At 40.7% G+C, this 27,563-nt stretch overlaps 1 protein-coding gene across 1 annotated transcript in view; it reads left to right on the forward strand.

Moving 5' to 3' along the window:
- The window catches only part of Cpne4 (copine 4), a 348,290-nt gene that overhangs the window by 288,526 nt on the left and 32,201 nt on the right, over positions 1–27,563 (forward strand). Inside the window, exons 7-9 of the mRNA XM_059267087.1 lie at positions 9,665–9,763; positions 13,595–13,681; positions 14,618–14,677. Of these exons, the coding sequence (XP_059123070.1) occupies positions 9,665–9,763; positions 13,595–13,681; positions 14,618–14,677 (246 nt within the window). The remainder of the gene's footprint in view (positions 1–9,664; positions 9,764–13,594; positions 13,682–14,617; positions 14,678–27,563) is intronic.

Raw genomic sequence — 27,563 nt, forward strand, 5'->3', positions numbered from 1 at the left:
AGATGACTTATTTCTGTACACAGCACTTGGAAACCTGAGATAAGAGATAAGATTATCATGAGTTTGAGGCCAACCAGACTACACAGTGAGGTCCAGACTAGTTTGGGCTATACAAAAAAGAAAAAAAGAAAGAAGGAAAGAGAAAGAAAGAAAGAAAGAAAGAAAGAAAGAAAGAAAGAAAGAAGGAAGGAAGAGAGGAAAGGAAAGAAAGAAAGAAAAAAGAGAGAGAAAGAAAGGAAAGAAAGAAAGAAAGAAAGAAAGAAAGAAAGAAAGAAAGAAAGAAAGAAAGAAAGAAAAAGAAAGAAAGGGCTCTCTGGATCTTTGATCTATGGAAAGGAGCCTTGCAAGGAATAACATTGTAGATATTTGCAAAGTCACCTTCATGGGCTGGGATATGCTCTGTAAATGGAGTGTTGCTTTGATTGCTTTGGTATGTAACTCACAAAGGAATTTGTAAGTAACCCTAGGTAGCTGCTTTGGGAGGATATATTATAATTTGGAATGTAATCTAGTTTAGCGGAAAGGTTTGAGAACACAATCATTGCTAAACAGACTACCACTCTCCTCTGGGTCTCTCTTGCCATGCACAAATCATTTATTTGGCAGGTTCTTTGTAACCCCATGAATTGAGGTCCTGAGTCAGCATTCCATAAAATGTAAAAGTCCAAACTTCCTCACAACCAAAGTCACTAGGACACACTAAGATTTATGATTAACTAGAAATCTAACTACCAGCAATTCCACTGTGGGGTATATAACTAAAACAAAACAAAACAAAACAAAAAACAATTCCATGCGTTAAAGAGATATCTGCATTCATATGTCTATTGCAACATTACCTACATTGTCGAGATATGGAAGCAACCTAGGTGTCCATCAAAAGATGAATGACAAAGAAAACATATTATATACTGTTATGGTTCAGATCCTAAGTGTGTCCCTCTGCCAAATATCATATGTTGAAGGTGTGGTACTCAGATGATGGTATCTTTGGGAGGCACTGGGTGGGGCCAGCTTAAAGGAAGGATGTCACTGAGGGCATGCTCTTAAAGTGATATTAAGATCCTAGCTCCTTCCTCTCCTTTTCTTCCCTTTCTTTGCTTCCTGTGAAACATATAGTGAGCCTTCATCCCCCAACCTCCTGCCCCACTACTGCTATACTGTGCTACCTTCCCACAGACTTAAAGACCAAGTGACCATGAACTGAGACCATGAACCAAAATAACTATTTTCTACTTCTAAGCTTATTTTCTGATGTATATTACCATGAAGTCATCAAATATGCTGATGCCAGGTGATAAGAAGAATCTTGGAATAAAATTTCACTTATTTTCAGTTTATGAATGGTAATATTCCAGGTGTTCCTTTTGTTAATAGTTACATGCACTCAGAATATTCTTTCTTCTTGATGCAACAGTATTATAAATAGAGTTTAGGTCTTCAGTGTATCATATAAGCTCAGGCCATCTGAAATAAACTCAAAGTTCTCAGTGCCATAATAAATATTCACAGAAAGATAATACTATAGCAATATTACTAGCTAAACAAAATGCAGTATTGAAATTATGTGCTCATTCTGTCCAATAGATGATCCTTAGAATTGATGTAACTACTAAACTTTGAAAGATTTTATTGTTGATTCAGTGGATCACGTTCTCCTGGTGTCCTCCATCCCCTGTGATTCCTACAGACTTTCCTCCTCCTCTTCCAAAATGGGCTCACAGAGACTGAAAGGGCAAGAACAGGGCCTGCATTGGTCTGCACCAGGTCCTCTGCATATATGTTACAGCTATTAGCTTTGGGTTCCTGTGAGCCTCGTAACAATGGAAGCAGGTGTGTCTCTGACTCTTTTGTCTGCTCTTGAGACTCCTTTCCTATTGGGTCACTTTGTCCAGCCCTGATAGGAAAGTTTTTGCCTTGTCTTGTTGTATCTTGTTTTGTCCTGTTTGGCTGTCATCTCTTGGAGGCCTGTTCTTTTCTGAAGAAGAAACGGAGGGGGAGTAGATCTAGGGGAGAGAGGAGGTGGAGAAAGCTGGGAGGAGGGGGGAAAGAGAAAACTGTGATTGGGATGTATTATATGAGGAGAAAAATCTATTTTCAATACAAATTTAAAAAGAAAGATTTTGTTGTCTTTTAACACATCAGAAACTCCATTAAAAAAAACCCTTCACTAAAGAAGAATAAAATAATATAGGATGAATTATAAAAGAATGAAATGGTATATAAAGGAGCTCTTGAAACCTTTACTTAGGTGTTTTGAAGGTTGAATTTATTTTCATTGACTGTAGTTTTCTACAGGAAAGCAGTTTGATTTTAATTGGTATCTCAGGCTCTGCTAGGGTATTGACTTTGAATCCTTCACTAGACAGTTGGGGTTTCAGAACACTTTATATTCACAGCTTTTCAAAGGGTTCCCTATTTGAAAGTTACCATTGGTGTCTTGTACCCATGCTTCTTTGAGAGTAGATAAAAAGGCATGACATGGCTGTGGTCGCCTTCACAAGACCTCCACTAGATCAAGCCTATCAGAATTCCAGCATGGATAGAAGCAGGGGCTTCTGAGGCACAATTCCTAGCAGAGAGTCTAATGAAGGAAAGAGCGTCAGTTTTCTTTAGGGGTGCAGTCCATAGAAGATTGCCCATACTGCAATGGATTTTCATATCCATGCACATGTGGTCAGCACTAATTGGATTTATAGGGCAATAATAATAATAGTTATTATTTTTTTAAATGACATGAAGTTGAAATAGTGATGGCCTGGGAGCTCCTAGGGGAAGCTACAGAAATGTAGTAGATGATACATATGATCAAAATACATTGCATATGTGTATGAATTTTTCAAGGAATAAATACATATTATATTTTATTTAAAAGTATAAGAAGTGGGCAGTTTACCTTAGGATAGCCAAGATGGAAGGTTGGCCAGGAGACTATGCAGTGACTTGGTATAGAACATTATTCATCATGGGTAATGGAGATTATCTGGAAACAAATGAAGTAATTGGTTATAACAGTGGAGCCTGAAGAGCACAGGGTGACAGAGTGACTAGCTGACTTGTCATAATAGCAGAATAGGAGAATAGCTTTGAGTCTTTGCTGCTTAGGAGATTGACCAGATGATTCACTTGCTAGGGATTCTTTGAATTCTAAATAGTTCTTAGGCTTATGTACTTTATAAGCTCTGCTAATACTTGGCCTATTCAAATGTTCCTAGAGCCTAGGCAGTGTAGCAAAATTCCCATCTTCACCATTTTTCCCCCAGGTGATTTTTTTAACCTAAACTTCCCAAACTGAAGATAAAACAAATTCATTGTAATAAAAATAACTTAACCAATATAAACCCCTTAGAAAAGGCCCTAGCAGAAGATCTGGCAGGTGGTGAACGCAGCTCAGTATCTTTCTTCTTCTATCGTCACTTTGGATCTCTGGGCTCAGACACCTTATGGGCAGAATTGGGATAGTTTTTCTCTCCTTGCCCTTCTGATACCTCACAACTGATGGGTCAGTTGGATAAACTCTGCACAGCTTTGAATTCACCAGAACTAAAGGTGCATAAAACTGCAAGGAGTTAAGGAACAGAGAGAGCATAAAAGAGAAAGGAGAGTGAGAGTCTAGGGGATCAGCCCTCACCACAAAGCCTTTGGTGAGCTACATAAATAATTTGCCTGGCCAACTTCTGTAAGGCTTTAGCCAATTGTTTAGGTCTACCAGGTATAATGAGAGCTACAGAGATGCTGCCAACACATTGATTGTAACACAGGACACAGGACAAGATACTTCACATACCTTGTTCTTGTGTGATACAGATTTACAGAAACTGTGCACTATTCAAATGAGTGCCCCAAGGAATCTGTATTATTTGATTTATTATAAGGGAACTATGCCTTGCCTCAAGTTGATCATAAAATTTTTAGTATCCTATGGTCAGTCATAATTTGCAAATCATTTCACTCTGAATTTCTAATTTTAAAAATAAAGGAATTAAAGGCATGAAAGGAAAATCACTTGAACCAACACCACAGAATGTGTTCATTGCTTCTTCTCTTAGCTCAGAGACATCTTACTGACCCGGTTAATGACTTCTTTTGTGGGGTCATTTATAGTCATTCTACTGCTGCCACAAATCTTGTCTCATTTTGATGTTCTCAACAATCCTATATGAACAGTCCAGGCAGAGGGGCAGAAGCATTTGCTTTCCATGAAAACGCTAAATCCCAGAGATGTGATGCTGCTGTTGTTTTCTGACTTGTTGTGGCTTTTATTTATTTTCTTATGGTGGTGAATGAGTTCCTCTCTTATGAAATGAGCCATTTATGAGATCCGTGGTTGGTAAATATTTCCCCCTATTTTATTTATTAGTTCCTTTGCTGTACAGGACTTTAGTATGCTGTATTTGTGTCTGTCTACTTTTGCTTTTATTTCTGTATTTTTGGCATAATATCCATGAAGTCATTGCTGAGCTAAGTGTCCTGAAACATTTTCTCTGTTTTCTTCTTGGAGTGCATGGTTTGGGTCTCACGTTTAAGTCATTGATCCAAAAGTTGTTTTCTGTTCTTGCATGAGAAAAGAATCCAGCTTCGTTCTTCAACACTGGGGTATAAGCTCTGGTAACAATTCTATACTTTTTTAATCATGAAAACTTTGCTATTAATGTAGTATTGATGAAATCAGTGAGATTCTAGAAGGATTGGGTTTTGATCCCCACTGCACTGAATAGATTTGTAGAAGCCAGGTCTAGACCATTGTGATTGTTAGATTTGTCAACTTGACATTAAAATCTAGACTCCCTTCAGAGACAGGCTTCTGAGCATGCCTGTGGGGTGTTATTATGATTGTGTTAACTCAGATGGGAAGGCCCACTTCTACAGTTCTCGGCTGGGGTCCTAGTCTGTACAAGTAAAGAAAAGGACCCAAGCAGCATGCATCCTCTGTTCTCAATTTCCTGACCATGGATGTGATGTGACTAGCTACTTCAAGTTCCTCCCCCAGGACTTCCCCACCATGATGGACTAAGCCCTTGAACTATGAGCCATAAGAAACCTTTTCTCCCTTAAGTTGCTTTTCTCAGAGTGCTTTATCACAGCAATGGGAAAAGGAACTAATGCAATCAATCCCCTTGTCTGTAAGAAGAATATTGATCAGACCATCTGATCAATGCCAAGCTTACGTGTTTTCTGATTCTAGCCTCAGCTCCTCTGGGAGCTGTGAGAACTTTCTGGCTTGCAGAAGCTTTGCAAGGCTGAGCTCTCCCAGATGTGTCAAGGCTTCCTCATTGAGTAACACCAAGGCATCTCACCTATGTCTCCAGTTTTCTGAGGAGGTTTAATCTGTTTGCTTTCACCAAGATGCATTTCCTTCTCAGCCACATCAGAGCTCTGGGGCAGGAAGTAATCAACAACAGGATTTTTTTAAATCTATCTGCCTCAGTGTCTTCCTTCCTTTGGGATACCTTTTGAGAATTTTCAAAACAAAACTTTGTAACAGCTACATTGAGAGAAACTTGATACCTTAAAAAGCAGGACCAGGCCAAGCATGCCTTTAATCCCAACAGCACTTGGGAGTCAGAGGCAGGCTTTGTGAGTTAGAGGTCAGCCTGGTCTACAGAGCTAGTTCCAGGATAAACAGGGATACACAGTGAAACTCTGTCTTGGAAAACAAAACAAACAAACACATACACACACACACACACACACACACACACACACACACACACACAGCCACATCAAAGGTTGTGTGCCTGCTCCTGGAGACCCTGACAGGAAATTTCTCAAGCTCCACTCATCCTCCCTAGGAGGGTTCAGTGGTCCTCATTTTCTTCACCAGCTAGAGAGCACTTTACAGACATCTGGGATGATGTGATTGGGAGGAAAAACAAGTAGATTCACAGCACTAGAGGCAAACTTCAGAAATGGAGAGGGTCATTTTTTTTTTTTTTTTTTAAGAAAGGGAGTTTTCAAGGCTTCCTCCCTATGGTAGTAATTTACTTTTAACATTTGCCAGTTGAGGAAACCGAAAAACCAGAACACTAGAGTAGATTTCAAAACATGATTTTTTTTAGCAGAATTTTCCTTCTCATTGTGGGGTTCTAGTTTTTGTTGTTGTGGGTTTGTTGTTGTTGTTGTTGTTGTTGTTGTTGTTGTTTTGAAGCAGAATTGGGATTTATTTAAAAATAGGCACTCAAAGAAAGAATAAAGCACACAGAGCATGGATGTAGGCTTCTCAAAGAACAGTCACACACTTAACTGTTTATAATAGTCATGTATAAGATTTAGGTGATCTCTAAATGTTTTTATTTCTATTACCATATATTAATTATGAATAATTATGGGTTTGATTATAATATCTTAAATGCACATAGTATGTTTCAATAATAAACTCTAAGTAAAAGAAATTGAGGGTTTGGGGAAATGGCTGAGTTAATAAAGTATTTGCCATATAAGCACAAAAACCCAAGTTTGATTCTAGCACCCACATATATAAAGCCGGGTGTGGCAATGTGTATTTATAATCCCAGTACTGGGGAGACAGCAGGATCCCTGGGGTTTGCTGGACGGCCAGTCTAGCCAAATTGACAAGCCCTGAGTTCAGTGAGAGAGCCTCCCTCAATTAAGGTAGAAAGTTGTTGGAAGAAGCCAATGTTGATCTCTGGCCTACACACATGCATACACACCCACAACCATATCTATTGCAACATATACAGAAATGTGTATGCACACACACAAGCACACAATGATACACTCAAGAACTAGAGTCCATATCACTACACGAGCCAGTGACCTCTATCTAGAGTACTTCTGTGTTGCTCTACTCCTTGGACTCACCTGCCAGCCCCAGCTCCACACACCTGATTTCCACTCAGTTCCCAGTCACTGCTTTCTGGTATGTCCCCTTCTACCTCATTCTGCTTTCTGGTATGTCCCTAGAACGTGATTATGATGCTCGCTCTTTACTCTACAAGTAACCATCAACACAACGCTGGAGCGGGCAGAACTCTGACAGAAGTCCCAGGGTTTACAGGAGACAGGATGTGGTGGCAGCGCTAGGGAGTTGAATCAGACATCATTGTCTCCAAAGTATTGTGTGGTTTCTGTTGTTTGTTTGACCTCCTCGCTCCTCATTTGCTGACTCTGTATGTTAGTCAATATTCTGTCACTATGACAAAAATACCTGATATGATCAACTCAATAAGAGGAAAGTTAACTTGTGGTTCTGGGAGCTGCAGTACATGGTCAGTAAGCTCATGGCTTTTGGGCCCAAGTCAAAGCAGAATATCATGGTGAGAGCATATGACCAAGGGGACCTGCTCATCTCAAGGGGGCTGTGAAACAAAAAGAAGAAGAGGGGCCGGAGTCTTGTGTTTGTTTGAATGAAAAATGTTTCCCATAGGCTCACATGTTTGAATACTTGGTCCCTGGTTGGTGACACTGTTTGGGGAGATTGTGGAACTTTTAGAAAGTGGAGTCTTGTCGGGTGAAGTACATCACTGGGGAACAGCTTTAATAGTGTAGAGCCTTGTTCCCATTTCAGTTTGCTCTCTGTTTCTTATGTGTGAATAAATATGTGACCTCTCAGCTTCCTGCTCCAACAGCCATGCCCATCTACTGTCATGTCTCCGCATCGTTATAGATTCTCCCTCTGGAACTGTAAGCCAAAATAAGTTCCTTTGGGTCATTGTATTTTATCAGAGAAACAAAAAAATAAATAAATAACTAATACGGGTCCTGATATCTACTTCCAGGACACACCCCAATCACCAAACTTTCTTCTCTGCCCAGTCTCCTGAAACTTCCACCATGTTCTGATAGTGACACAGGATGGAGACCAAGCATGGGTCTCAATGTATGGGTCCCTGAATACATTCAAGATCCAATGCACAGCAGCCCATCTTCAGCCTTCTGGTGGAAACTGCTCAAATTATTATCAGCCCTCACCCCTGGGTCTCTAGTTATCAAAGAAAAATTAAGGTTGTCCTTACTGTTTCAGCAAAGTAATTTAATTCCCTTTGTCCTCACTTCTTCCATTCTGATCTGTGCTAATGCATTCTTTCTTCACAGAAAATATTATTAATGTTTTCCAAGCAAAAGGATTATCTAACAAATCCTCCATGCTTAGAGAGAGAGAAGCTGAGAAATTAGTTTTTTCAAGATACCTCAAACAGGAAAGTTAAAGTCTTAGCAAAACAAGTGTCTTACATTCTCACCCACCTCACTTTTTATTATTTAAAAAATTGTTTTTAGAATATTGTAAGCATGGACTATAAGAGGTAAATTTGGAAATACTGATGGCAATAAGATCATAGAAGATCTTGGAAGACCTATTGGTTGATATTCATTTTTATTCAAATCAGGTAATTAGCATAATTAATAGATCTTGAGGGTAGAGAAATATAGGGGGGCCAGGAGGCCACCAAGGTGGCTATTGTAGTAGCAGGTTAAGAAGAAGTAGAGAAGAGAAGAGAAGTAACGGAGTCAAGCAATGTGTAGCAGAGATCATGGAGAGAACTGGTGTGGGACATGTGAGGATAAATACGAATATTGGGGATGATGCCCGTTTTCAGTTTATAGTAATTACATGAATGTAGGTGCAATTTATTGTAAAAAAAAAAAAAAAAAGTCTAAGAATGTATCTGGGGTTGGGGAGTACTTTTGTACATGTGTGAGGCATCCCACATGATCCAGGAAGAGGTCAGTTTGATTTCTTGGGCAGACTGGACAGTAGGAATCTGAAGTCTGGGGGAAGATGGGGATAGTTTGTGGACACTGGTGTCTTGCTCTCTTGACCTAATTTAAGGTTTTTGTGATACCCCATTGGCTTAAAATGTAAATGTGCCATTGTTTCTAAAAACCATGGTCTAACTTTCACTCTAGAAAACAATCAGGACCTTCTTCCTCTTTAACTAGTTATGCAGCCAATCAGAGAGCTTGTTGTTGATTAATCTAGTCACTATAGGAAGTATTACTGGGGCACCCAGAATCTAACCGTAACAGTGGTAGATGGATCTCTCTTGTTAGATATGAACAGCCACAGCTGGGTGATGGATGTGTGATATTTACCAGGGTGGTTTATTGGTCACTGTCATCCATTCATTTCTTTTGAAGGTACCATGAAAGCTTTCACTTATTAACCTTTTCATTTGCTTTTGTTGGCATTTACTTTTATGATGAAGAAAATAGAAAAAATATGAATAATATTATTTCATCAAAATCACTAACAGACTACTGTTCTGAAAGGTATAAATTTGTGAACTCAGATATCTGTTCCAGCTATAAACCAGAGACTATCTGTGATGGTTTAAAAAAAATTAAAAATCAGAGCTGGGGAGAAAAGGCATTGGAATTAGAGGCAGGATGGACAACTACCTTCAAGACTCAGGCTGTCATTCAATAGATGGGCCTTCTAGCCAGTCACACCTTTCTCCTCTGGGTCTTATTGGCTTTTTCTGAAAACACTGGTAAGTTATGGCAGTGCCTGATGTGGCACAGGGCTTTTTGGAGGTTGTGGCTCACAAAGCCAAGTAAAAAGCTATAGCAATCAAAGGGATATTACATGAAGCTTTTGTTATAAAACAAACATCTTTCATATACTCCTCATAAAGTTCACACTGCCTGTAGCTGCTGCGATAAAAATTTTGGGAGAAAACAATCATCTTTTTTTTTCTTGCAGTGCATAGTGTGGGACTGGGACTCGAATGGCAAGCATGATTTTATTGGAGAATTCACCTCCACCTTCAAGGAGATGAGAGGAGCCATGGAAGGGAAACAGGTAAGTGGTGTTACCCCAGACACTCTCAGGATGCACCTTTAACTAAAAATGGAAATGCTAGAGGCGAATCTTCCATATATGATTGAGACTGATGGAAAGGGGGGATTGTGGGATTTGATTCTAGAACAATCCTAATGAAAGCCATTCTGTGACCTTGTCAAGATATCACCCCAAAATAGAAGTTTCTCTATGGGAAAAACAGAGAGGTTCAATGAATAAATGTCTAATTTCCTTTAGCTATGCAATCTTGGAAAAGTAGCATTACTTTCCCAAGGGCCACAATCAAAGTCAGCACTAAATTATAAGCAGTCACTCCCTGGATGATAAGAAACACAGCTAGAGAAACTGCTGCTGCATTCAATGTACAGAGCCAGGCCCCATCGAGCTAATAAGTCAATGCCAGCTTACCATCACCACCTGCTGCAATCCTGAAGTGTCTCATAAAGTTGTATCTTGCTCTCTTCTATAAACAGAAATAGTCAAATCAATAAATAGGGGAAACATTTCATCTTTGAGTTCCCAAGAGGCCATTAAAAGTAAGATTATAACATCCATCATGATTGAAGACCACCAAGGCTAGATACTTCCAGATAAACAGAGATAAATCTGTAATTCCCACTGAGACCATGAAATGCACACCACTGTACTCTTCTGTATCTGAGAGATACCAGGGGAACTTAGTTCTTCCTCAAGCCCCTGTGCTGACACATTTATATGGTGGGAACAAGTCTCTTCTTCAGTGATTTTTCAGCATCTACTGTGCCTGGCTCTAGGTGTGCAGTGACCAGCCATGCCAACATTGTCTCTGCTCTCCTGAAGCTAACAAACTGAGGAGAGCCAAAGGAGAGTCTAAACATGAACCAAATAAACAAAACCCTAAAAGACAATTACAGCCTGTGACAAATGTTACTTAAAAAAGAAAGACAAGACTGAGAAGATGGCTCCTCCAGTAAAGGTACTTGCTGCCAAGCCTAATGTCCTGAGCTGGATGCCTGGGGGCCAAAAAGTAGAAGGAGAGAACCAACTCCTGTATGTTGTCCTCTGACCTACACACATGTGCATGGGTCATTCACGTGTGCACACCTACATACACACGTGTGTGTGTGTGTGTGTGTGTGTGTGTGTGTGTGTGTGTGTATCAAAATAAACAAATCAATAAATAAGATGAAAATAGTTTAGTTACCAAGTGAGTCACAAGGTAAAAGGTAACATTTAACTTCATACCCTTTAAGGATGAGAAGAAGGCCATTTGGCATTGAGTAAGGGAAAAGTAATTCAAGCAGAGAGAACATTTTGAGGTACTGAAGCAGGAAAGAGCTTGGTGTGCTCGAGGTCTTGGAAAGGGACCAGTATGTCAGGTGCAAAGAGAATGAGGTGACCTTGCATGGAAAGGGGTCAAAGACAGAGCAGAGGCCAGGAGGAGCTGGCCCTAATTGCATCCTCTGAATGTTATGAGGACACATTCAAACTGTGCTCTGTAGTTTGGGGACCACCAACCACGTGTGACTGTGTTCTTAGATCCATCTGTCAGTAATATTAGCCACATTCCACGTGCTTAATAGCCTCGTGCAGCTGGTGGCTGTCATATTAGATGATGAAGCCATGGAATATCCCCATCATTGCAGAAAATTTCATTAGGTAACGTTGAAAAGGGTCAAACTGGTTTGAAGTGGTTAAAGGATTGTGTTAGCTGTCCTGGGACAGTAGCTCAGTTGGTAGAGTACTTGCTGTATAAGCATAAAGGCCTGAGTTTGATCCCCAGAGCTCATGTTCGAAAGCCAGGCATGATGGCATGCTCTGCACTAGGGAGTGGAATACAGGAGGGTAGCTGAGGTTTACTGGCTGACCAGCCTATCCTACCTAGAGAGCTCTAGGCCAATGAATGATCTTAGCTCAAAAGTCAAGGTGGATAGCTCCTGAGTACCAACACCTAAGGAGGATCTCTGAGCTGCCCATACATATGCACCCGTGAGAGAGAGAGAGAGAGAGAGAGAGAGAGAGAGAGAGAGAGAGAGAGAATATGCTTTGGCTTGTGTGTAAGCATTTATAGAGAAAAGATGAAGAGCCTTGTCAGGCTGTTAGGAAGCCACTTTAGTGGAACAAGATGTGATAATGACCGAGACTGAATGGCAATGGACAGAAATAAGAGTATGAGATTTAAGATATGTTGGAAATAAGAACTGTAAGATTTGTTGAGAGACTAGAGAATGGGTGGGAGGAAAAGGATGATGCAATGGTCCTGAGGTGGGGAAGTTTGGTGGGAGGCCCAGTTTGTGAAGAAAGTTGGAGAATCAGGTTTTACAGGAACTGCCGTAGAGGGTTGCTTACTTGAAAAGGTATTTTAGGTGCTATCAAAGAGAAAGGATTAAAATTGAGTGAAGATGTGAATAAATAGAGAGAGCTGACAGACGGGAAGGTGGGAGCCTTGAACCTGAGGACCCAGTGTACTGCATCAGAAGGAAAAAGACGAGCCTCATGGTTCACACTCCCTTTCCCTGTCTGGTGCTGACAGAATAGGGCAATTTCTTAACTAATCTTCATTAATTCTTGAGAATCTCATAAGCATCTTTAGTTTGAGATGATCAAGAGTGAGTCTTGCAATACACAATAGGAGGGCCTGCTGACTGATGAGACATTACTGATAACTGCTGCTGAGTAACGAATTGTGTGCTAATTTCCTACCTGAAAACAGTATTATTACTTCACATTTTCTTGGTTGGCTATTTTGCCTGGTTCACTCAGGATAGCGCCTCTCTGCACCTTATGATGCCGTGAAACTCGCATGCTTTTGTGCATATGCAGCAGAGATGGCTGCTGAAGCTCTCCATCTGTGGTTTGTTGTTGTGGTGGTGGTGGTGGTAGTGGTGGTTATGGTGATGGTGGTGGTGATAGTGGCAGTGGTGTGGTGGTGGTGGTGGTGGTGGTGGTGGTGGTGGTGGTGGTGGTGGTGGTGGTGGTGGTGTGGTGGTGGTGCGGTGGTGGTGGTGGTGTGGTGGTGGTGGTGGTAATGGTGGTGGTGATGGTGGGAGTGTGTGGTGGTGGTGGTGGTGATGATGGTGGTGGTGATGGTGGCAGTGGTGGTGGTTTTATCCTGCAATGCATAAATTTTTTACAAGGTGGTAAAATAAAACTTCGAAGCAGAAAAAGGCAGTTTCAGAACACTAGTGTTTTTCCAACTTATATTCTTACAACATTTTTAATGTCCCACTGACCAAAACAAGCCACATAACTAATGCATGGGCCCTAGGGCCATTGAAATATCGGTCTAGCCTGCTCACATCTGCCTCCAAAGCTGCTTCTTTTTGATTGTCAGGAGTAAACTTTCATGTCCTGAGTGCAAGCCTCAGGGTCCAACTCCTTCAGGGTCATGAAGAGAAATGTCCAGTGAACGTGGGGTGTTTGGCTCTCAGTTGTTTCTGCCTCGTAAAATCTTCTGTCATCTGGAAGAGCTGAAAACTGTTCTAATTAGCTACCGGTTAGTTACTCAGTTCTCAGTCCTCCCCAAGGCTCTGATCCTGTCCTTCAAGGAGTGTCCTCTGGAATCAGAGCCAAGAGAAGGGCTGAGAACTGAGGAATCGTAAGCTCAGATTTAGAGAAAAGCAATCCGTTGGCACAGAGGAGTCAAGCAGCATCATGGGACACATAGCTGGGACGTGAAGGCATGGGATGTGCACCAGGCAGTCCATTGTCTCAGTCATCACTCTGCCTTACCTCCTGGATGCCAGAGACCATTTTCCAGCTATGTAGTTCCGTGTGTGCGTCTCTAGAAGCTTGAGCTCATAGGCGGTCTTGACTTTGCAAAGACACTCACGATTGACTTGTTTGGTGTAGGTACAGTGGGAATGCATCAACCCCAAATACAAGGCCAAGAAGAAGAATTACAAGAACTCAGGCATGGTGATTCTAAACCAGTGCAAGGTATGTGTAATCCCCTTCTGCCAGGAGCAAACGGCTAGAGTTGTCTTGGTGAAGGAGTTCAAATCATGTGATCAAAGGAGAAGATGTTTTACAAGAGAACAACTTTCTCTAAGACAAAATTCATAAAATTGATGTAGCACTGGACAAAGAAAATGAAATATTATTATGAATGGCCTAAAAGCTATGATAGCCCAATGCTACCTTCCCCTTCCCAGGGACAGTCTTGCCCCAAAGGATAGGGAACTACAGGTCATAGTTCAATCTCTTCTATGCGCAGGGCAGTTCTCAAAGAAGATACTCAAGTTGTGTGGGGAAGAGTGACTAAGTATGAGGCATTCCCTATTCTAAAATAGTAGTGAGTCTTGAAAGCATGGTTCATGTCTCAATAAAGAGGGCAGGAGGTGGGAATCTGCAGATGTACTGACACTGAAGACCCACTACAGACCTCTTTCTGTCCTTTTCCTTGGCTTAGCAGCTGTCTTAGTCAGGGGTTCTATTGCTATGAAAAGACAACTTTTATAAAGGAAAACATTTATTTGTGGCTGGCTTACAGTTTCAGAGGTTTACTCCTTCGTGGAGGTGTACAGAGAAACATGGTAGTGGAGAAGGAGCTGAGAGTTCTACATCTTGATTGCAAGCAACAGGAAGTGAACTGTGTTCCACACTGGGTATAGCTTGAGCACATGAGACCTCAAAGCCCACCCCCACAGAGACACACTTCTTCCAACCAGGCCACACCTACTTCAAGAAGGCCACACCTCCTAATAGTGTCACTCCCTATAGGCCAACCACTCAAATACTTGAGTCTATGGAGGGTGGAGGGAAGGGCATTCATACCTATTCAAACCACCACAGCAACCTATCCCTTAAGTGTAGGCCTTGAGTATTCAGGGAAAGCAGATCATGCTATTACTAACCAGGCCCTCTCCCATGCAGATCCACAAGATGCATTCCTTCTTGGACTACATCATGGGTGGCTGCCAAATCCAGTTTACAGTAAGTTGTTTTTTGTGTTTGTCCTTATTTGGGGAATGAGGCATGGGAATGGTGTTAGGTTTGAGGACATGCAGATACAAGAGTTTTTCAAAATCTTAGGCAAGCATTTTAGCAATATTGTTAGAGTATGGCATGGAACCCTGTTTTTAAAATGAGTTCGTATTCCTGTTCCTGGTGAGTATGATCCCTGCTCCTCAACCTCAGATGGAAAGCCTTTCTTGTGTTTCCCTTCTTTAAAGTAACTGCATGAGGTATGATGTGCAAGGAAGGCTGTGGATTGCCAGACCCCATGGCTGGGCAGAAGGATGAAAAGGAAGTGAGCCATGCTGTTCTATTTCACTGAGCTAAGATAGATGCCTTGGTTGTGTTCATGTAACTGGAACATGGGCATCAATGTCATACCCACTGATCAGTAGCAAGGGAAAGCTATCCAAGTGCTTTCTCAGGCAGTGAAAAGGGAATCTCAAAGACTAGAGGACCAAGTTAAACCAGGTTGAAATATAGTGGGTATTTAGTCTCAGCAGGTGAATTGAGGATCATCTCCTATATGTAATCTATGGTCTTATGGGATTTAGACACTACTGATGTGTGTTGGTTGGGATAGTTGATTCTTTTTTAAGTACCAATAAAGGAGACTGTGATATGACCTAATGGGTAAAGGAACTTGACACCAAGACTGATGACTTGAGTTTGATCTCCAGGACTCACACTGTGGAAAGAATAAACCAACTCACACAAGTGGGCCTCCAACTTCTACATGATTGTCATGGAATACATATGCACACACAAAAATTTTATCCATCTGCCCTGGAACAACTTGTCTTTACTCACTCAGTATACAAAAATGTTCTGAGATATAGGCAGATGTAACTTTCAGAAAGAATACGCCCAGATAATAATATAGGTGTGCTGAACACATAGGAAGGCAATATGGATTACAACATTGAAGAGGTGGAATTTGTACAATACTTACCTATCTTCTTACAGGACTGTATTTGTGAAGCTGAGCTCTCTTTAGTTCTCTTGACCAAATCAGCCACATGAGAAAACATGGAAAATGAGTTTAAATTTTGTATGTGTTTGGGTTCAACAAAATTGACAAAAATCTATGCATTACCAGGACCATGGATAGTGGTGGTCACAGGAATAGAAAGGGAAATTGAGACAGATGGCCATTTGATAGGCCAGTATCTCTTTAGCAAAAGACTCATGTGGTAGTTTGAATGAAAATGGCCCCCATAGGCTCATAGGGAGTAACATTATTTGAAAGGATTAGAACATGTGGCCTTGTTAGAGTATGTGTGGCTTGTCAGTGGAAGGGTATCGGGGGATGGGCTTTGAAGTTTTAGAAGCTCAAGTCAGGCCCAGTGTTACTCTCTCTTTCTGCTGCCTGCTGATCAAGATGTAGAGCCCCTACCTACCTCTCCAGCACCATGTCTGCCTGCATGCCACCATGCTTCTAACCATGGCAGTAATGGACTAAACCTCTGAACTGTAAGCCAGCCCCAATTAAATGTTTTCCATTATAAGAGTTGTCATGGTCATGGTGTCTCTTCACAGCCATAGAATACTGACTAAGACAACAACTTCTTTCTGTTTTAATGTCAGAAAAGTCAACCTACACTGCCTAAACTCAGCATTGCTCATTTACTTTTGAATGCCCTAGTAATGGAGCTTGTCACTGCTATAAAGTCTAAGATTCTCCAGAGATGGCGCCACCTACCCTCCTGCATGCCCACCTGCCCTCCTAGTATATGATGAAGGCAACAAGAACATGTCCTGTGGGTACACACACCCAACACTACCTGTGTGGTGGGCTTATTGCTGATCCAGGTCTATCTACAGGGCAGTAGTGAAGCAAGAAAATTTGTCAAGGAGAGCCACTGAAATAGTTTCCCAAGATATTAGGCAAAAGACTGATGTCAGAAAACTATTTATAGGTTTCCAAGGGAAAGCTTTATTGATTTCAGTTTGTTTTAGATTCTGTAGATTCTAGGCACATGAACAATTCCTTATTCAACCTTCACAGGCTTGCTTTGCCCTTGGGGCTGTGCTGAAGAACATCAGCTACCCCACAGGTTTCCCGGGCCACATCCTGACTCATTTTATTAGTTCTTTGAGAATATCATAGAATATATTTTTATCATTTTAACCCTCCTTCCTTGATTCCTCCCGATTTCAACCCATTTCCTTTTCCATTCAACTTTGCATCTCCCTTTTCCCCATCAAAGCCAGTATGTACTACCCAGTTATACTGAATGTGTAACCTTTCACTGGTTGGCTTACCAGGCTTTACACTCTTGGACAGGCCTGTGGCTACTTGACTTTGGAAGGTTGCCTTTCATGCTCTATTTTCCTTGACTTTCTCACTTTATTAACCTTCCCCAGCTGGATAGAGGCTACCTCAGTGTTTGTCAACAATGACACCCCAAGTCTTAGTTTCTCATCTTCTCCCATGCCAACTAATAGATCTGTGGAGACATGAGTGGGAATAGCAATCAGGAGTGAAAAATGAGGAGAGGAGAACGCAAGATAATGCTGAGAAGGGGCTGGGCTATTAAGGGTTCCACCACAAAGCCCTTCCTTCCGTAGACCTCAGGTTAGACACTAGAAGGAGCATGAGAGTTCTGCATGCTCGTCCAAGAAAATGCACCAATCACTTTAATGGCGTTTGCTTCAAAAACGAAGCTGGCTTTCTCATTATAAAGTTCTTACTGCTTACATAGCATAATCGAATGTAAATTTTAAGCTGTAGTACAGTTAATTAAAAGTAGCATGTAATTTAATTCGGTCTAAGAGTGCTTATATTCTACCCAGTAACTTCATTGTTGCATGAAAAAGGGTGGCAGAGACTTGAAAAGTGATTTGGGGCGGCGGGGGGGCTCCCTGGTGTGGAGATAGCAGGAAAGTGACAAGAGGGAGGAAAGGAATTATACCTCTGTATCACCTGGAGGCAAAGATTCTCATTGGCTCATGATGCAGCCATGGGTGCTGAGCAAGACCAGTAGCTTTAGGCATGAGAAATTTGAGTCCTGAAGATTGATATTCAGGGATCAGAAGTGACATGAAGTTCTAGGTGTTCTCCACTTCATCCTGCAGATATACTCTTCCTTCCCCACCCCTCTCTGAATCCCAGGCACCTGTGCTAGACAGTTCCTCCTGCTTTTAGATGTTGCTTGGGTTTGTCCATTGATGCGCAGCAGTCAGAGAGCAAAGGGGAAAAGTGATGCAGAAGACTCATTTCTCTAGATTTCTGCTTTCCAGGCTGGAACAGAGTGACCTTTTTCATCCATAGAAGATCACCGTTCCTACCACATGCCCTGTCTTTCAGACTCTTCTTGCTGAGTTCTAGAAACAGTTCTTCCTACCCTTTGTGATTGGTTTTATATACCCTTTTCCACACATATGTGGACTGTCCCTTTATTAAACTCCCCCAGTCATCTCTTCTGAGCAAGCTGTTTCCTGGAGAGACTGAGCATCTGGCATGACATGCAAGGGCTGAGAGAAGCCTTTGTGTCTTCCATGAGACTTCTGGTTCGAGCTAAGAGAGTTAAATAACACTCCCAGCACGAGGCTGCTTGATATACTTTCACTTAACCCTAAACTTTCAAGAAAAAAATCAGTTTTAGCTGAAAGAACAAGGTACATAAATAAATAACGGCCCTAGGGATTTAGTTTGAAAAACACCCCCATCAACTAACTATTTATATACATGAATTCAAATGATAAATGCTAGAAGCTTACTTGTATTAGTATGAATAGCAGGGTGTATTTAGCAGCATGATGAGAGGTATCTTTGGGTCAGAAGTTAAGGGGATTTGAGTGTTTTGTACACAACGGAATATTCAAATGGATCAAGAACAGGACAGGAAACAATAGCCATGTGTTTTAGAAGAGTTAATCTGGAGGGGTTTATCAAATACTGTTTATCAAAAGCAACTGATGGTAGTGGAGGAGTGTGGAAGATGAGGCACAGAATGAAAGCAGATACAGCAGATCCAAAGGAAGATGACGAGAGAGTGACTTAGTGTGGCAGCAAGAGAAGGGGCTGTGTGGAAAGAAAGGCAGTGAGCCTGGGTCTCAGATATGGAGAAGAGATTTGGAAGCGAATGAGTCTAGAATGACTTGGACTTGGTGCCTGACTGGCAAAACATGGCAGTGCTGTTCATGGAGAAATGCAGGAGAGCTGTGAACAGGATGAGTTTGCTTTGGGGGATGTTGGAAGTATGTTTGAGTATCCCAGTGTATAGCACCTACAAATGCAAGTCTCAGTCCCAAGAAACAGGTGCAATTGCATACATCTCAATCTGGATGAAATGGACAAAGAGAAGAACAAACAAAGACAAGAGACCCAATGACAGGAAGTCATAGAAGACCTCCATGGGCAAAAGAACAGACAGCCAAGGAGCAGGAGGTACCAAAGCTCAAATGGCCAAGGGGTGGGAGAGTTTCAAGACAATGGCAACAATCCCAAGTGCTAAAGAAAAGAAGGAAAGTGAATAAGCAAAGACTGAGGGATGTGATGAGCAGACATAGGTCATATTCAAAAGAACTGGTTCAGCAGAATAAGGTGAGATCCTGGGTTAGTGTATTAACAGAAGATAAAGAGCATCACAGGTGTGAACACAAGAATATCAACAACAAAGGGAAGACAAGAGAGGAAAGGGGGATGGCAATTTGAGGGTAAGAGGGGTAGTGTTGGGCTAGAATCGGGTAATAAGCAGAGAAGTGAAACAAGACAAGGATGCCCAATGGAGCTGTGGTGTGGCTCAGAAATAAGTATTTGCCTAGAATGTCAAAGCCCTGGGTTCACTCCCCAGTATTGCAATGCAAGACAGATGATGTTAAAGGGAGCCTTGGTCAATAATTTCTTTTTGGTCATTGGAACATTTGAGAACCTGATACATGACCTATATTATTATGTCAGTAGAAAATGCGCACACTTGATTTTGTACACAACCATGGCAAATTAAGAGCACCCCCAAGGACAAGCTTCATATATGCCTCACGAGAATCCTGGAGACATAAGGACCAAGATCAACTGTGGTGTCTTAGTCTTGGAGGAGGTGAATGGAGGTGAAACAGATGACAGAGAGAGGCATGTGGTTTGACACATGGCACTGTAGCTAAAAATAAAACTAGATACTAGAACTTCATAGACAAAAATGCAATTATAGACAGTGCAGAAGAGGCAGGTGCTGTGCAGTGTTGAAAGGAGATGATGAGAGAATTAAAGTCTTCCTTTGAAAGCAGTGGCTTTTATAGATGAATAAAAACATTAATTGTAACATAGATTTTCATAAATAGAAACTTCTACTGCTTAAATGTCCAACAGTAAAATAATAACTGTGTAAACTACAGTACTCCATCTAAATGGACTATGATGCAGCCATTTTAAATTATAATTTTAAGGACTAGGTAATCATATGAATCCATGTCTATGATAGCACTGAGTGAAAAGAAAACCAGAATGACTCTGTGAGCACAACTATGTAATAGATTTCACCATATAATATGCCTCTGTGTGATACATATAATGTGCACATAATGCATATATGTGTGTGTGTATATATATATGGATTGAATGTGTCCCTATAGCATGTTGAATCCCAAAGCAACAGAATTATTGAGATCTAGGATCTATTACATAGCACAACTATGTAATAGATTTCACCATATAATATGCCTCTGTGTGATACATATAATGTGCACATAATGCATATATGTGTGTGTGTATATATATATAGTTTGAATGTGTCCCTATAGCATGTTGAATCCCAAAGCAACAGAATTATTGAGATCTAGGATCTCTCTGGAGGTTTATAGGTCATAAGGGTTTTATCCTCTTGGTGAATTATAATATAGTTAATTATAATACAAATTACAAAGCAGAATGCATCTGTGTTCAGTCTTACTCATGCTCTTCTGCCTTCCACAATGGGATGAAGCAGTGAAATAACCCTGAGCAGGTTCTAGCAGAGCTCTTGAATACCTCAGCCTCTGCAAGCACGACCCAGCTCCATCTCCATCTGTAAATACAGTCTATAGCATTCTGGTAGAGCAGCACAAAATGGAGGGAGGAAACATTGTATAAAACAACTAGAAACTAAGTAAAAATCACTTACTAAGCTATAGAATCCTGAGCTGTGATTTTTATTGATATTTTTGCACGGCTACTTGTATGATTTGTGGTAGTAAAAATTAAAGATGCTATTTCCCATTTCCCTCTGATTTTTTTTTTTTTTTTTTTTTTTTTTTTTTTTTTTTTTGGTTTTTCGAGACAGGGTTTCTCTGTAGCTTTGCGCCTTTCCTGGAACTCACTTGGTAGCCCAGGCTGGCCTCGAACTCACAGAGATCCACCTGGCTCTGCCTCCCAAGTGCTGGGATTAAAGGCGTGCGCCACCACCGCCCGTCTCCCTCTGATTTTATGGTGTATTTCGTAAGATAGTACCATATATGAAGCTGAATGTGGGTTCTCTCACCATGACCATCAAACCTAAAACTTAGATTATCTATTTAAGACCCTCTCCGGAAATATTTTCTTATTCTAGCACATTTAATATGTCTTATGGCTACTAAGTATCCTGGCTTAAGTTTATAAATCCTTATTTTAGATGCCAGATTAAATACTGGTGGACTCTGAGATAGAAGAGTGAGTCCTGCCCGAAGAAAACATAGCCAGGGTGCAGTGGACACAGGAGGCAAATTTTTACAATTTCCAAGAAATGGACCAAGTGGTTTCAGGGAAATAGGATTTTTTTTTTTAATTTCATGACCACCTTGTGGAATTTTGCGGAAACAGAGAACAAGAGTTTAGCTTATCGCTTTAAAAAGACGACCAAAGTCCACATCTCCTATTATATAGCTTACTGCGTAAGTCTGAATTATGTCTAATTTTTTATAACTGCCTCAGAATGTGACAGTATGCATGTGGGCTCCAGGTTATAAGAGATTCAGCAACTAACTAGATTCTGCTTCCCAGTGACTTGTGTCCAACAAATTCCCCCAAATGGCTAGTTAGTCCAGTGATTGGCAGGCGTCTGAAGAATAGGGTTGTTTGGTGTAAAAACCTAAAAGTGTCCAAAGACACGTTTAGTCTTCACATCTAAACCTTTCCCAAGAGGAAGCTCCACAAGCCAGAGACTAGGCAGCATCCAGGGAGCGCCTAGAGTTCTTTCTATGCCCTTTTTTATAGTCACTCCCCACATCTGCTTCAAAACGTGAGCAGCTTCCCAGGAGCCTGCTCTCAGCTGCCCGCTGAGAAGATTGGAGCACACACCAGAAGACCAGGTTTTCTTAAGTGCTTTCTATCAGAAAATGGAAAGTCGGCAGTTCTGCTAGCTTGCTGGCACTCAAGAATCCGGGTGTCTGCAGCCACCTCCACAGACTGGCATTTTCAGTCATTTTCCTGCTTTTATTCCTCAACTTAATCCCATCTTTCACTGCCCCCCTCCCCTGTCGCTTTCTAAAATAAACCTAACCTTTCATTGCATTCTCTTCCCACCACAGCTAACTTTAAAGAGCACAGAACTCCTGGTGGAAGGCCACCTCCTGAAGATGGATATTTTATCTCCAGCTTCCGGAGACTCTTTAGAAACCATTGCTTGGCAGAAGGAAAAAAAATAGCTGCTATGTACTTAAGACTGTGCAGGCCATGATGAAGTATCTTTATGGCAATTACAGGAAATACTAGGTGGTGCAGGTCACTGGTTTATTCCCTTCTTCACCAGGTAATATTTCAAAGCCTGTCCCAGTACCTCCTGAACTGGGACAGCCCCTCTGATGGACATGGATAGATACAGGTACCAACCTGTGGGATACGAAGAAACCCCAAAGGCTGGCTTCAGGCCACCAAAACCAAGTAGCCCAAGTCTAACCTTCTAACCTTGGCCTTCATATTAGTCTGTGGTCCAGTGGGTGTATGACCTTCTTCCAGCCACAAATAAATCTACCTCTTCCTTCTCCTAATGGACATCCAACTCCATGTTATATAGGTCACTAAATCCTATTGAGTTCCATGTTTAATAACAATCCCCTTCTCACCACCATCTCTGCCCCACCCTAGTTTATTAAACATATGAGATTCTTCCAAGTCTGCAGATGAAGGATTTATAGGAATGGCCTAATAGGGTTCCTTAGGCTTACAATATAGGATCATCTTTTGCTGCACCCCAATTTCAGCTCTAAGATATGTTAAAATCAGTTTTAAATGTATTTTTGCTAAGATTCTGTGTCTGCTCATCCCAATGTGGTACATACATACTCCTCTGAATATCATGTCACCCATCTAGATGATACACCCAGGCTCAGACACCAGCCATTAGCAGCTGCATGACAAGAGCATGTTGCCTGCCTGGGGAGAACGGGAGAGGTATTTCTGTCTCTAGTCACTGCTTTTCTTTATGGGTTTTTATCCATCCATTCTACCTGATTTCATCCCCTAGTTTCATATCACGCCACCAGTATGTGTTTGCTGTCATGTAATACCCTTGAGATTTCAGGATTTTCAGTTGGGTTATGAAGACCTGAGATGGATTGTCAACTTATGTTGACAATCAAGAGGCATGGATTAGGATGCCTTCTGTTGTGAGGAGTACTGTGATACTGTGAACAGAAGTGAGGTAGCTTAGCAGGCATGAGTCTCAGGCATTATTTAGAAAATAATAATAACAACAAAAAAAACTATCAACATTTTCCAGTGACTTGTTTTTTTCAGATAATACATAATCAAGGTAATAGCCATATGTCTTAATACTCTCTGGAATTTCCCAAAGAGATGGTTGTTTGGTTTTGGGTTTTGATTTAACAAGGTCTTACTATATAGCCCAGGCTGGCCTAGAATTCATAATCCCCAGTGTTCTAAACACTGAAATTACAGGTGTATGCCATCATACCAAGATTGGGGTTTCCAAGAGTTTTTAAATGCTTTTCTCAGTAGGAAGAAAAGGAGTGACATCACACTTGGCCATCCTAGCCTTGACTTACCTTTAAAGTCAGTTGTTTATGCAAGGCACTGTTATCTCCAAATTTTGTCTGAGAGAAAAAGGCTGAGAATGGTGGATCTCTGAGCTGAACTTAGCCCAGGGGTCTACCATAGTATGATAAATGTCACCTCTTGTTCTGTAGCCCAGGCTGGCCTTGTTTTGCAACTCAGCTTGCCTTCCCAAGTGCTGGAGTTACCAGCATGTACCATCACACCCAGTCTCTGAGTACCTCTTGCATGTCCCTCTTAGAGATATTTTTTCTATAATTGTCTGCACATATTTTGATCATATTTGTCTGATGAGAGCCTCATGAGTGGATCCCAGGGTGCTTCCTGTCTCCTGCTCAGAATTCATGGAGGTTTTAATTATCACTGGCTTGCCTCACAGAGCTTAGTTGAAGGGAGTTTCTTCAATTGCCTTCTCTTTCTTTATGAAGACTGGTTCTCACTTTCAGGATAAAGGTCATCTCAGAAGATAGAGTATTTGGGGGGCTCTTCCAGGCCATCTCCATCCATTCACAGTAAAATGTCTTTCCACTCTTACTCATCTGCCACACACATTTGGATTGTCCTTTCCCTCCCTTCCACAACTGTTTAGTCACAGAGAATTGGTTGATTCAAGACCACCTCCCCTGAATTGTCACAGCTGCATCCTGCCTCCTACCTAGCAATCTCTCTACTTCTGACCATTTTTTTTCCTCTGACCATTTTTTTAAATGGGAACTATTATACCCCATTAGAGAGGTTTAGAATTAAAAAATATATAAATATTGTCATATATTTATTGTACATAGTGGTAGGTTTTATAAAACATTATCATTCATTCATAGTGTGTATTTTGACAAAAATCACTGACCAGACTTCCTCTCTTTCTTCCCTTAATAGTCATCTTTCTTTGCCGAGACAGTCTCACTTCAATTCCTATGTGTGAGTCTATGTATCTATCTAAAATCTAGGATACACAGGCAAGAGAAAATAATGTGGCTTTCTGAGTCTGAGTTATTTTACTTAACATGATAACCAGGATCCCAGTTCCATCCAATTTTCTGCAGACAGTATAATTTCATTCTTCTTTGTGCCTAGAAAGGACTCCATTGCATATGTGTACATATACACCACAATTTCTTTATTCATTCATCTACTGGTGGATTTCAAACGAAACTTGAATGCTCTTTTAGGTGTATAAAAATATAATAATGAAAGCATTGTTTTTTGGAGGCATATAGACATAGCTTTAAACACAGCTCTCCACCCTGTAGTACCTATCTGACCTTCAACCCCTTTGGGCATCATGGTTATTAATAAAAAGAAACAACAATTTCTACCTTACAGTTTTGTGAAAGTGAATAATGCCAATAGAGCAGTCTTTATGAGAGAAAAGTTTTAGTAGAAGTTATTCCTCTCTTTTCATGATTATTCAAAGTCAGGATGCCTTGGGGTGGTAAGTTTCCTTTCCGAGATCTTCCTTATCACACACTTTATATTTTCATTTTATCAGTAGATATCCCTCATCAAAAATGAACAGATATTCTGAAAACAGAGTTGAATCCTTCGTAAATTAATGTTTAACTAAGTCCTGTGGAGAGGTAAAGAAGAAAAGGGGGAAATAGTTCCATGAAAGAAAGCAAAAGAGGTTCTGAATAAATTACAATGGTTTATTCTTTTTATTTTGATTGATTGCAGGACTACAACCTCAGACAAAGTAATGTATTTCCCCACCAACATTACTCTTTAATTATAGCTTTTTTTCCTTCCAGAATGCCCCATTTTTAAGCCCAAGGAGCATCTAGGACACTGGTTGTAATAGATTTTTTCAAATATAACACAACCAAACAATTCTTGTCTCATAATCCCCAAGATCATATGAGAAAAATAGAGCTTTCTTATTGTTAGGGAACCAGGGAGCACATTCTATTATAGTGTGAACAGAAGAAAAGATGATGCAACGTGAACATTCACTCTCTCCCATGACTTCTACTTTGTAACCTCTCCCACCCTAAGCTAAACAGTTTTGAGATGTCTTTGCTGGATGTATTATTTTGATGGTGGTGCTATAGGAAATCTAAGATGTTTTCTCTTATTTTAACACCATTGGCTTTAGTTATTCATTACTATTTTTTGTTGTTAAGAAGTATTTGATAAAGAGCAATACAAAGACTCCATCAAAAAGTTGGCCCTCTCTTTCAGGGCTAGAAAGGTGGCTCAGTGGTTAAGAGCACTGCCTTTTGTTCTAGGGGACCTGGATTCAATTCTCAGCACCTACATGGTAGCTCACAACCATCTGTAACTCCAGTTCTAAGAGATCCATCAACAATACAGAAGCAGTAATAGAAAGATCCCTCAACAAAGAAAAGCCCAGGACCAGATAGATTCACAGCCAGATTCTGCCAGCTCTTTAAAGAGGAGCCAATACCAATATTTCTCAAATGGTTCTATGAAGTAGAAAGGCAAAGATGACTACCAACTCATTCTGAAAAACCAGTATCATCCTGATGCCAAACTGGACATGCTCACAGCAAATCAACTACAGATAACTACCCTGATGAACAGTGCTGTAAAAATTCTCAATAAAATTTTTGCAAAGTGAACTCAAGAGCACATTAAAAAGATCACACGCCATGACCAAGTTGGTTTCAATCCAGGGTAGCAATGTTGGTTTGACAAGCACAAATCAGTAAGTATGATCAGCAAATGAATAGACTTTAGAGCAGAAATCATATGATCGACTCAATGCCAAAAAGCCTTGACAAACCCAGCATCCTTTCATTATAAAAGTGCAGAAGAAACTAGGAATGGAAAGAGTATAATTCAACATACTGAAGTCTATTATAAGACAAACCTATAACCAACATTATAGTAAATGGATAAAAACTGAGACCATTTCGTCTAGAGACAAGGGTGCACACTCTTGTTTAATACAGTGCTCAAAACCTTAGCTAGAGCAATGTGACAAGGGAAATTGAAGGGAAAGGGATACAAATAGGAAGGGAAGAAGTCAGATTTTCCTATGTATAGATGACATGGTTCTGTACTTAGTTTAGAGCCCCTAAGTACTCCACCAGAAAACCCTTAGGCCTGATGAGCATTTCCAGCAAGATAACAGGATACAAAAGTCAGACACACAGAAATCAATAGCTTTTCTATACTTCATAACAAAGAATCGGGGGTTGGGGTGGATATCATTCACAGCAGGTTAAAAATAAATAAAATAACTAAGAATAATCTAACAAAGGAGGTGAAAGAGCTCTCAGAAAGAAATTTAAGAAGACAGTAGAATTTGGAAATACCCCCCGCCATGCTAATGGATTGTCCGAATTAATGTTGTTAATGGAAAGAGAGCAGTGAGAGAGAGCTATAAATCTAATGCAATAAGAATCCCTATGACCTTTTTCTTCACAGAAGTAGGAAAAAATACTAAACTCCACATGGAAACACAAAGCATCCCAAATGGTGACCATCCTTAACAGAAAGAATGATGCTCGAGGTACCACAACCACTGGCTTCCAATTACATTACAGAGCCATAGTAGGAAAACAACAGTAACAACATGGTACTGTTGCCAAAACAAGCAGGTAGGCTAGTGGGAGACAATAGAGGACCTAGAAATAAGCCCACACTGTTGCAGTGACCTAATGTTTGACAAAGCGCTCAAAAAACATCCATTGGAAAGAAGACAGCCTCTTTAACGGTGGTACTGGGACAACTTGGCTTCCACATGCAAATGAATGAAATGTATCACTAACCCTATGTAAAAAATAAATTCCAAATGGATCAAAGACCTTAATGTGATATGAGACTTGAGGCTTTGAAACTGCTAGAGTAAAACATAAAGAAAATATTTCAAGATGTAGCCATAGCCAAGAAGTTTCTGAAAAGGACTCCAATCGCACAAGAAGTAAGCCC

Source organism: Peromyscus eremicus, chromosome 7 (genome assembly GCF_949786415.1).
Source record: "Peromyscus eremicus chromosome 7, PerEre_H2_v1, whole genome shotgun sequence".
Lineage (NCBI taxonomy): Eukaryota > Metazoa > Chordata > Mammalia > Rodentia > Cricetidae > Peromyscus > Peromyscus eremicus.